This window comes from Eublepharis macularius, chromosome 2 (genome assembly GCF_028583425.1).
Source record: "Eublepharis macularius isolate TG4126 chromosome 2, MPM_Emac_v1.0, whole genome shotgun sequence".
NCBI classification, from domain to species: domain Eukaryota; kingdom Metazoa; phylum Chordata; class Lepidosauria; order Squamata; family Eublepharidae; genus Eublepharis; species Eublepharis macularius.
The window spans coordinates 124,828,503-124,840,801 of NC_072791.1; the positions used below are offsets into that span (position 1 = coordinate 124,828,503).

The 12,299-nt window shown below is 48.1% G+C and overlaps 1 protein-coding gene across 2 annotated transcripts in view; it reads left to right on the forward strand.

The window, feature by feature from the left end:
* The first annotated feature begins 2,778 nt into the window (after positions 1-2,778).
* RIC3 (RIC3 acetylcholine receptor chaperone) overlaps positions 2,779-12,299 on the forward strand; it is a 36,136-nt gene continuing 26,615 nt past the window's right edge. For both annotated transcript variants that reach the window (XM_054971477.1, XM_054971478.1), the window contains exon 1: positions 2,779-2,943. In XM_054971477.1, coding sequence (XP_054827452.1) covers positions 2,796-2,943 — 148 coding nt within the window. In that variant the 5' untranslated portion in view covers positions 2,779-2,795. The remainder of the gene's footprint in view (positions 2,944-12,299) is intronic.

The following is a 12,299-nucleotide window of genomic DNA, read 5'->3' on the forward strand; positions in this document are numbered from 1 at the left end:
GACAACGACAACGACAGCCGGGCCCCCCGGGGGTCGCGGCTGCGCCGCTCCCCCCCGACGCCCCCCGCCCCGCCTCCGGCGGGCCGGGCCCCCCCCGGGGGTCGCGGCTGCGCCGCTCCCCCCCGACGCCCCCCGCCCCGCCTCCGGCGGGCTGGGCCCCCCGGGGGTCGCGGCTGCGCCGCTCCCCCCCGACGCCCCCCGCCCCGCCTCCGGCGGGCCGGGCCCCCCCCCCCGGGGGTCGCGGCTGCGCCGCTCCCCCCCGACGCCCCCCGCCCCGCCTCCGGCGGGCCGGGGGGCCCCCCCGGGGGTCGCGGCTGCGCCGCTCCCCCCCGACGCCCCCCGCCCCGCCTCCGGCACTAAGAAGTACAGGAAAACAAACAAGGATGCAGTTTCCAAATAAGAGGATCAGTGTAGGGCATTCATCAGGGCAACAAATGATCTTAGGGCCAAGCTACAAGTGACGAATGACACTTGAACAGCAAGTGGATTGAGTGGAGCGCAAGTGAACAGGGAGAGATTCACTTGCCGTTCAAGTGCCATTCATCACTTGTAGCTTCGCCCTCAGTCTGCCATGATGAGGGCAACAATCAGACTGAAATGGATCATCTTTATGACGTGGCAATGGGGGTGGACAGGGTTGCCAAAGAAGCCATGGAAAATGGTTCTTCACCATTGGTCCCATCCCTCTTCCATCAACACTGCCTCATCTGGAGGAGATCCAACAGATAATGGGCTAATATGCAAGTACAAGCCAGCAGCAGGAGGCAGCACCACAGTGAAGCCAAGGACTATTGCTGCCTGTCTCCCTCGGCTCGTCTTTGCCTCACTTGCCTCATCATTGGTCGTCTGTGTCTCTGATCAAGAGGGATCACTGATGGGGCAACTGAGGCAAAGGCAAGCCAAGTGAGGAGGATAGGCAGCAGCTGCAGCACCAGGCTTTTCTGCACCACTAGACCACTGGCTGATTCTTGCCTAGCCAGCCTTATTGGCCCTCCTGGCTGCCTGGGCACTGACGTGTGTGTGTGTTGTGTGCAGACAAGTGGTACCCCAGACCACCATCCCATAGGAAATTTTCTCCTAGAGGCCATAATGGCAAACCTGATCTTGCTTAGAAGCCCTTTATCTGTTACATTCTAGAGTATGATATTTGCTGCTTCACCATCCTCAGCCTCCCCAGTCTTACAGTTGCTGACTCCTGCTTGTGCCAGCAGATTTAGGGGTAATATCAGAGGATTGTGTGGTTTAGGGAGGAAGGGAACCCTTAAAGTGGATTCCTTTTTTTGGTTTATTATATATATTAATAGGACATCTCTTAATTTTTTTTTCAAATAAATAAACAAATAAATAACTGAAAAAATAGGACATATTTTTTTATTGTTACTTGGAGCATCCAGCCAGGTAACTCCTCTTCGCCTGAGGCTAAGTCCCAGGCTACCAACAGATAATTGTTGGGGTGGAGGGAAGCGAAAAACATGGTCTTGGTGTGCTTTCAGTCCCGAGTCTGCAGAAAACTGCAGTCTGTTTTGTGCTGTTCCATGAGCATATTGGCATAAAAAGGGTTAATTGAAGGGTGCCAGTCCAGAGTTTTCATTTCTAAAATATTGTTCTGGAGTGTCTCTAACACATCCCAGTGTTTTTTGTAGCACTGGCGTTTCTTTAGTGCCCGTTCCGGGCTGTTTTGTGCTGTTCCGGGAACTTTTTGGCATGGAATGGGTTAATAAAAGCGGGGCAGTCCAGAGTTTTCATTTCTAAAATATTGTTCTGGAGTGTCTCTAACACACACCCCTCTTTTTTGTGGCACTGGCATTTCTTTAGTGCCCGTTCCAGGCTGTTTTGTGCTGTTCCGGAAGCTTTTTGGCATGGAACGGGTTAATTGAAGGGTGCCAGTCCAGAGTTTTCATTTCTAAAATATTGTTCTGGAGTGTCTCTAACACATCCCACTGTTTTTGTGGCACTGGCATTTCTTTAGTGCCCGTTCCGGCCTGTTCCGTCTCGTTCCGGCTTTTACCCTGTCCCTGGTAGCTCAGTTAGGTAACCTAAGTTTATCCTCTCACCTTGCTGCTTCTCCATATACATCAGCAGTGAGGGTCAAAATGGTACCCAAGAGAAGCAAGAAGCATCTTCAGTTGCTGCATCTACAGGGTATAACTCGCCTGTTTCAAATGAGAGTCATGTGTAGTGGTTAGTGTTGGACTAGCATCAGGAGACACAGCTTCAAATCTCGGCTCTGCCATGGATGCTTGCTGGGTGACTGGATCAGTCACACACTCTCAACCTAATCTACCTCACAGGCTGCTGTGAGAATAAAATGAACGAGGGGAGAATGTTGTAACCCACTCTGGGTCCCCGCTGGGGAGAAAGGCAAAATATAAATGAAGTAAATTAATAATAAATCAATAAAAAGTTTACAGCCTTCGTAGTCTTCTTGCAATGCAAAGAAGCTACATAGGAGGACATGACAGAGGCAAAATGAATTGAGCCGTCCCTACAGCGACGGCAATGCCCGCTTTTACTTTTAGCCCTCCCCCGCACCCGTCCTCCTTCCTCTGCCTCCACTTGAACGCAGCTAGGCGCTTCTCAGACCTCCCATCCCTCTTCCCTCTCAGTTTCGTATTTCGTATTGTGCCTTCCTCTACAGCAAAGAGCATGCGCCCAACCATCGTGCATGCTCAGTGGTAACTCTCTCCTGAACTGTAGCGTAAACTGTAAAAAAACTGTTTGAGAAATAAGAGGATGTGACGTTTCGTCTAGAATGGTTGATTTCCGACTGAGCGGTGGTGGACTAGCCGCTGAACATGGCGTACGCAACGTTTTGGAAGGTGGCAGCCGCCTCCTGCCTCATCCTGTGTGTTTCGCTGCTGCTGCCCAAGCTGTTCCTCTCGCGGGGTTGGTTTCGGCAACAAGAGTTTGGCACCACCGCCCTTCCGCCCACCACGACGGAGGGTAAGAGGCTGCTTGTCACTCAGTGGGCCACCAAGCGGCGCCCCCCTCCGTCCCTTCCACCAGTTATATTTTCAGTGTGCGGCGGAAACTGGAGGGCGAGAAGGTGGTTGTTGGCGGTTGAACATGAGCTTTAGAGAGATCAGCTGTCTGCCCCTGCTCCTTCCAGAGGCGTTTAGCGGGTATCAGGAGGGCCTGTGACAGCTCCTGCTATATAAGGAGTCTGCTAGTCTACCGGTTCTTAAGAAGCTGCGAGATGCAGTGGCGTAGCGTGGTCTACAGCCTCCCCCCCCCCCCCCGGCCGCAGGAGGTGGCTTTCCTCCCCCGCTGCGCGATCAAAGCATGCACGTGCGCTCCAGCCCCCCCCCCCAATGATGTCAGTTCAGTGATATCATTGCATGCGCACCCCCTCCACCTTGGTCTTCCCACTTGCCTCCCCACCACCTTCCATGCCGGGGCACCTGGCAGCGCCAGCAAAGTGGTGGGAAGGCGAGTGGCGAGGTGGCCCACCTTCGTTCTTGCCTCCCCACTTCCCTGCCTGTTGGGACGCCCGGCAGCGCTGGCAAAGGGGCGGGAAGGCAAGCAGCAAGGCGGCCCACCTTCCCTCTAGCCTCCCTGCTTCTCCGCCTTTCAGGGTGCCCGGTAGCGCCAGCAAAGGGGTGGGAAAGTGAGCAGTGAGGCGGCCCACCTTCTCTCTTGCCTCTCCCTTCCCCGCCTGTCGGGGCACCTGGAAGTGCTGGCAAGGCAAGGGGAGAGGCAGCCTGCTTCCCCGCTCGCCTCCACACCGCTTTCTGCGCTGCCAGGGCACCCAGCAGCACCAGCAAAGGGGCGGGAAGGCGAGCAGCAAGGCAGTCCACTTCCCTGCTCACCTCCCCAATGCCTTCCACGCCACCAGTGCCCGGCAGCACAAACAACAGAACGGGAAGGTGAGCAGCAAGGCGGCCCACCTCCCTGCTTGCTTCCCCTCCTGTCAGGGCACCTGACAGCTCTGGCAAGGCAAGTGGCAAGGCAGCACGCTTCCCTGCTTGCCTCCCCACCACCTTCCATGCCGCCGGGGTGCCCGGCAGTGCTGGCGAAAGGGCGGGAAGGCGAGCAGCAAGGTGGACCACCTCCCCACTTGCCTCCCCACTTTCTTGCCTGTTGGGACACCCGGCAGCACCGGCGAAGGGGCAGGAAAGCGAGCAGTGAGGCAGCCCGCTTCCCTGCTCACCTCCCTAACAGCTTCCACGCCGCCGGGGCGCCTGGCAGCGCCAGGAAAAGGGCAGGAAGGCGAGCGGCAAGGTGGCCCGCCTCCCCTCTTGCCTCCCCGATTCCCCGCCTGTCGGGGCACTTGGCAGCGCTGGCAAGGCAAACCGCAAGGCAGCCCGCTTCCCTGCTCACCTCCCCACTACTTTTCGTGCCGCGGGGGGGGGGGGGGGAGCTGGCAGTGCTGGTGAAAGGGTGGGAAGGTGAGCGGAGAGGCGGCCCACCTCCCCGCTTACCTCCCCACTTTCTCGCCTCTTGGGACACCCGGCAGTGCCGGTGAAGGGGCGGGAAGGCGAGCAGCAAGGCAGCCCGCTTCCCTGCTCACCTCCCTAATGGCTTCCACACCACTGGGGTTCCCAGCAGCGCCAGCAAAGGGGCAGGAAGGCGAGCAGCGAGGCGGCCCACCTCCCTGCTTGCACTTGGCAGCGCTGGGAAGGGAGAGGCAGCCTGCTTCTCTGCTCGCCTCCCCACTGCCTTTTGCGCAGCCAGGTGGAAAGGCGAGCGGAGAGGCGTCCCACCTCCCCACTTACCTCCCTGCTTTCTCGCCTGACAGGACACCCGTTAGCGATGGCAAAGGGGCAGGAAGGCGAGCGGCGAGGCAGCCCGCTTCGTCTCCCCACCCCCTTCCTCGCCAGTCGGGACACCTGGCAGTGCGACCAAAGGGGCGGGCAGGCGGCAGCCACAAAGGGGCGCTCCTGGGGGCGCCATGCCCCCCCCCACACGCTACACCTATGGCGAGATGCTGTTTATTTATGGTGCTTATGTACACGTGGTACCCTACATTTTATACGAATTTATAGTTGCATACGTTTTTGGAAACAAAATTTCTAGTTTTTCTCTTGTGTGTGTTTGTGTTTGTTGTACCACAACTAACCGTTCTGATTTTGAAGTATTACAGAACTGCACAGGGTGTTGGGTGTTGACTGGGCTGACATGCATGGTTGATCAGCTAGGTTTTAAGAAATCTGGGTCATTATTGCTTCTGGTTTTTAAAAGGTGCTTTAACTTTTGAAAGGTTTTTCCGTTCTTCTTGGAGATGGGCTTGGTTAGGATTAAGGCACTTCAGTGAATATTAAAAATCATCTTACGACTTTTCAGAGTGCTGAATTAGTCTCTGCAGTCTTCTGTGTGTCTTTGCTACAAATGTTACGCTCAAGTAGCCTGCATACGTGAGCATGGGAATGGAAGTGTAAGCCTGTACAGTTACTGCTGTCTAAACCTACTAGAGTAACTAATAGAATTACATTGTTAGTATCTTATAGTTATGTTCGCTATAATTGATATTTTGTCACCACCAACAAGATCTTACTAGTTTGAGATAAAATTGTACTTTTTTGTAAATGTCTTATGATTAATGTACTTCTTGCTCTAATTCCGGGAATGCCATTTAGTAGTAATCTAACAAATTAACATGACAATCTTGTTTTATTTATGCTTCAGTGTCTAAATTACACAATTTTACTTTTTAGCAACACTTTTGTATGTCAGTTGCATTAAACATCTTTAACATACCATCAGAAAAGCAACAAAATAATACCATAGTATTGCAACCATCACAGTTACATTTGTTTTATATTATATTAATTTTTAATTTTATTATGTTTGGTAAGTTCTTGAACATTGAACATCACAGTTCCATCACAGTTGTCATGTTCAATTTTATATGCTCTTTAAAACTCCCGTGTTAATAATTGTTTTGCTTATCCTTCATTGCTTTGGATATTTTATATGAAATAAACAATAATTTAAATTAAATAACTTTTACTGTTACTGCTTCATGTGTGTTCTTGGTTTTTTTTAAAAAATGGGCAGTCAGTTGATATTTGCATCAACCGTCACAACCGTAAGCTTAGTTTTAGTCTTTCCACTAATGGATGACTGTAATTGTACATGACAATGAATAATTTCTTGTGTATAGCCAGCACCATCCCTGTAGTTGATATACATTTAATTTCAGTATTTGTACAATTTTTTGCCTTCTGTATTTCACCCTGATTCTGCAAACATAGCCATATATTTAGGATACAAAGTGCTTACATTACTTGCTTCATTCATCCTCACCACATCTTTACTACTCTTTTCATCTTTTAACCAATGTAACTTCAGTTGCATTAATATAAACAGTGAGTGGTAGAGCAGCATTTTGGATTTAATATGGGAAATACCTCTGCTTCAAGTGTATTTGCATATTCCCTGAATCTTCAGATTACTGCAAGAACTGTGCCTTTCCCCAGTAAACTGCAGCAAGGGTTTGTACTAAGCAGAGGTATACAGTTGGCGCATTGCCTGTCTGGATCTTTTGCTGCTACTGACTTTAGTGGCAAAATCTAATTCAGTCTTAATCTGAACACCTCAATATCTAGCTGTCAAAATTTCTAATCAGTTGTCCATCTTTTACACACAGTGGCACCTGTTTATAGAAGTCAGTGGTCTTAGAAGAGTAACTTTCAGATGTCACTCTTAGAAGAAGAGATGCAATAACCTGGCCACACCCTTTATCATTTGCCATGAATTTTGAATACCTTCATTTTCTTTTTCAGGACAGTTTGGAGAGGGGGGCTTTGTTACAATAACTTCCACCACAGGGAATGTGTTCTCTATGTTTTAAAAGATCAAAAATGAGTCACAGAAGAGTTGAATAAATAAGTTTGCTTTAAAAATTCAGCCTATTTATTGGATTTGAGTCCAGTGGCACCTTAATACCTTGAAAATCTTGTTGGTCTCTAAGGCGTCAATGGACTCAAATCCTGCTGTTCTACTGCAACCCAACATGGCTACTTGCCTGAAACTGCCTATTTATTGTATTTTGTTTCATTTCTCTTGAACCGAACATCTGTCTAAGAGTTCATCCACCACTATTCTTTTAATCCCCACTGGAAGTGATGTGGTACATTTGTTGCCTCAGCAACCACTTGGTACAATGTTTTTCTTACTATATTATTGAAAATCTCTAGTAAAAAGTCTGTATCTTGTGTAGTGCATTTTAATAATTCAATAACATAGACCTCACATGGTTTTAGAGAATGATGTAGATAAGGAAAGATTGAGAACTGTTTTGGGATCAAGACTTGCTTCTGTGTTTTTGAAGACACAAATATACATCAGTCTGCAGGAAGGTTAGGAGAGAAATCCTATTTTATAAATTGACTACATGATTACCAGATTCATTTATTTTTAATCACAGATCAAGCCCATATGTGTACCAGCTATGCTATGTAAATAGCACCTCCCCCAAATGGTCCTTAACCTTCAAATACCTGTCCTGCCTAACGTGAGTGCTATGCTTCTCTTACACTCCTGCAGGATAACACCAGTTTTCATGCACTTAGCTCAACTCTGCTGAGTCAGCCACAGTGCTGAAGGTTCTTTTTAGAATTCTAATGAGAACAAGATCTCTCTCTCTCTCACACACACACACACAGAGAAAGATTTATGAATCAAACTGGTTTATTGAGCTCAATAGCAAACTATCTAACAGCAAGTAATCAAGTAAAAGCATACAAAATATATTACACCATGCTTGGGAAACAGTGGCCACTTCATTGGTAGAGAGCACATCTAGACTCCTCTCAGATGGTGAGGGTGAAGCTAGCACTCACAGCTATGCCTAGCTTTGCTCCTGTTGCAGTTGGAGAGCCTCAAAATGAGCCTGATTTCTCGGAATGACATTTTTCTCTCTGGGTGCCTCTTTCCCTGGATTCCTCGGAGCTTCCATTGGCTAGATGGTCCCCTTTTAAAGAAAAATGTTTCTTATTAATTTCAACTATTATTTCCATACACATTCTTGTTACGTGCACTGTCACATGTACACATGAAACAAAGGCTTAAGCAAAATTTTAGCAATCCCTGAACACTTCTGTCTCATCGTCTCCCAGATTATATTTGCATGTTGCTTCAAGCAGCATTTCTTTTCTAAACAGGTCTGTAAGCTATTCCTGACCCCCATTTTCTAATCCATCCAAGAGACCTTCATTGACACTTAACACTTTGGTCAGTTTAATCATACATATCTTTAATTTCTCTTTTTTTCACTTTCAGATACTCAGTCTTTCAGCAACTGACTCTTGTCTAGTTCTTAACTGCAACTTAGCAAATCCCCTTTATAACACTGGAAATCTTTTTATAACACTGGAAATCTTTTTTCTCAGCTGCAGTGTTTGAGCTTTTAATTTGTTAGCTAAGTTCTGACTTGGGCTAGGGTCCATGAGCTTTTAAAAATTTCAGTGTTCCCATTACAACTGTATCTACAGGAATGTATACAAGGACCTAGCATATTTGGCCATCAGATTAAGAATGTCTGAAATGTTGATCCTGCATTGGACATTGACTCCTAAAGTCTTCAACAATATATCATTTAGACCCAGGGCTCATTTGGAAGGGGAACGCACCGGAATGGCGTTCCAGAACATCTGAAAAGAGGTCACGTGAGTTTTCACCCCGCCCACATGATTCCTTCCCCACTGCCCGTGTCTTTAGCAGCAGGCAGAGGCAGCAGCAGCTGCAGCACCACCCCCACCCCATCACCATCTCCTGGATTCCCTGGTTGGAACCCGGGGTGGGTGCAGCTGTGCGGGGGGGGGCAGCCACGTGGCCCATCCTCCAGGCCTTCAAGCGGTGGGCTCTGCAGAGGAGGGTAAGCTGCTTTGAGTTCATTCTGCTTCATTCATTTTTTTTATATTTATCCAAATTTAATATAAGAAATGATAAAACCATACTGTACAAACAAGAAAGGGATTAAAACTAAGCCATAAAAGACATTATCAAAACCACTCTTGGCAAATTGTTAAAAACCCAAGAATTACAATAAATGAGCATTTTAACTTTGTCGCGTGGGGGGAATTACTTCTTTGGCATTTAAAACATCTAAAATTGGTTTCCAGATCTCATCGTATTCAAATAAAGGGACTGCCATATGCAAGTTCCCAAAAAACGGATTATGCATAATCCTACCCATCAGATATTGCTCCCAAATTTTCTGATACCATTTTTTTAGCAATGGGCCTTTGAGGGATTTCCAATTCCCAGCAATGACCAGACAAGCAGAGGCAACTAATATTGAGACAAGAGTTCTGGTATTCTTACCTAACACAGAGTTGGGCCAAAAATCCAATAGAAGAAATTCTGGGGAGTATGGCAATGAAAGACCCATCATGTTGAATATCTCTTTGTGAACCACTCTCCAAAATTCCTGAACATAGTGGCATTCCCACCACATATGTAGGGTCGTGCCTTCCTGCTTGCAAGATCTCCAACACAGAGGGCTCAACAACCTGTTCATCTGATTCAATTTATGTGGTGTTAAATACCAACTGGACAGTAGCTTGTAAAATTGGAGTTTAATATTCCAGCAACTAGATTTGTTGGAAGGGGAATTCCATATATGTTTCCAATCGGATTCTGAGATAACCCGTTTTAAAGAATCAGACCATTTTTTTTGGTATGGCAGAGGGTCTTTATGTGACACCCTTAATAATAATTTGTAAAGGGTTGAAATCCTACCTTGTTTACCATCTTCCCCGTTCGAAATAATTTCCTCAAAAGGAGTTAGGGGCCGAAGCAAATCCTTGGACCTGATCAGCTTGGTGAACAGGTGTTTCAGCTGAAGATATCTAAACCAAGATATCCCAATTCTGAACCTTTCTTCTACTATTCTGCTTCATTCATGACTCTTGAATGAGAGAGAGAGGGGGACAGAGGGAGTGCAAGCCGGGCTGCTGGGGCTGGTTCTCCAAAGGAGGGTAAGCTGCTTTGAATTCATTCTGCTTTATTTTCATTCATAACTCATGAGTGAGTGAGTGAGTGAGTGCAAGCCATTTGTGACTTGTGAGTGAAAGTGAATGAGTGACCGAGTGCAAGTGGGGGTGCTGGGGCTGGCTTTCCAGAGGAGGGTAAGCTGCTTTGAGTTCATTCTGCTTTATTTTCAGGAAATACTTGGAGATTTTTGGGGAAAGGGGCCTGAGGGGTGGGTGTGGCCTTCTGACACACTTCCAGCAATGGCAGGGGGTGTGGCATATGCTAATGAGATATGCTAATGAGTTCCTGCAGTTCTTTTTCTACGAAATAACCCCTGTTTAGGCCCATCAGAATATCAGTCCATTTCTGACATCCACAGAGATGCCTCTGGGTTCCTTTTGCACCAAAAGATATGCAATCACACACTGTAGTTTTATCCTGCTTTTCTGTTAAGCTATTTGTTCCGTGATACACATCATCTTGAACAGCCTTTTCTTCTTCAATAAACTACATTTTTTAACTTCTTAGAAATCCTTGGATACTGTCACAAACCAGTTTCTTCTATAAAGTTCTCTTGATATGACTAAATTCTGACAGAACAGAATGTACTTCTGTGCAGTAATTCAAATTGTCCACTTTACGATGTATATTATCACCCCCTAGGTAGGTTTATTATTGTTTGTTATTATTATTTATTAAATTTATAATCTGTACTTCCTGCAAGCGTCTCAGAGTGTATGACAACATATATAAATACAATCAAGTAAAATCACAGTTAAAAACATAACATTCAGCAGCATCTAACTCAAGATGTGTCAGTGGAAGACCAGGTAAGGATATCAACCCCCCTCAATAGGAGACCAGCAAGGGGCCCGCCCTTGTCCCAACCTCAGCCATATGCCTGGCGGAACATCTCTATCTTAAGGAGGCAAATCTCGCTAAACCCTAGTATCAATAGGCAGAGAGTTTCACCAGATTGGTGCCAGAAGTGAAAAGGCCCTGGTCCTGGTCGAGGCCAGGTGGGCATCCTTGGGGCCAGGGACCACCAGCAGCTGTTTCTTGGCCAAGCGGAGTGCCCTTCAGGGAACATATGAGGAGAGACGGTTCCACAGATATGCTGGTCCCAATCTGCTAAGGGCATTATAGGTTAACACCAACACCTTGAACCTGATATAGAACTCCACTGGGAGCCAGTGCAGCTGGCACAGAACTGGTGTTATATGAGCCCTATGTGGTGTTTCCATAAGGACACACACAGCCACATTCTGGACCAGTTGTAATGTCAGGACCAGGACCAAGGAAAGCCCTGCATAGAGCGAGTTACAGTGGTCTAATCTGGAGGTGACTGTTGCCTGCATCACTGTCATTAGGTCATGGGTTGAAAGGTAAGGGGCTAGCTGCCTGGCCTGGCACAGATAGAAAAAGGCAGACCTAGCAGCCACTTAGACCTGGGCCTTCATCAACGAGGCATCCTGGATCACCCCCAGATTTCTAACAATCAGAATGGGAACAAGTGGCACCCCGTTGAAGGTTGGGAGCCAGATTTCCAAACAACAACCCACAACCCACAACCCAAGTGCAGGACCTGTATCTTCATGGGATTCAATTTCAATCAACTCTGTTTCAGCCTCTGAGTCACGGCCTCAAAAGTGGTAGCCAAGGCATCAGGAGTGGAACCAGGTCATTTGCCCATCAACAGATACAACAGGGTGTCGTCTACATGCTGATGACACCCTAGTCTGAAACCATACCAGCTGGGCGAGGAGATGCATATAGATGATGAATAACACTGGGAAGATTATTGCTCCCTGCAGGACACAGCATACTGTGCTGGAATGCAGGTGGGGAGTCTGCCTCAAGCTTCTCTAAGTGTCCGGAGTATAACCAAGCCGACCAGGGAGCAAGCAGGGAGCATAGTCCAGGGAGCTGAATTCAAAGGGCAGAGCCAAGACAGCAGTCAGAGCAGAGCTGGGTCGCAGTAGAACCGGGCAGGTCTGTGCGCAGGTGCGTCTGCAATGAGGGTAAGGGCATCCCGGCTTAAGCGCAATCACCTCCAGGGCAGTGCTGCATCCTGTTAAGCCTCAAGGTTTGAGTGCCTGAAGCCTTGCACTTCGTCTCCTTTCCTGTGCAGCAAGACGCTGCCGCACCCTACGCTGCCTTTCAGGCCCAGGGGAGCTTGGTGGGGATATTGCCCTGGTCTCAACTGCTGTTGCAGGTAGGGGAAGAGCCTCTGTCTCTGAGTCTGCCCTGGATTCCTCAGCCTACTCTGGCAAGGGTTCCTGCTGTTCGCCTCCCTGCTGGTCTTCCAAGCGGCTGACTCTGGAGGGGCTTGGCATACTCTCTCCCCTGTCATCCTCCCTGAGGTCTTCATCCTCTGAGGA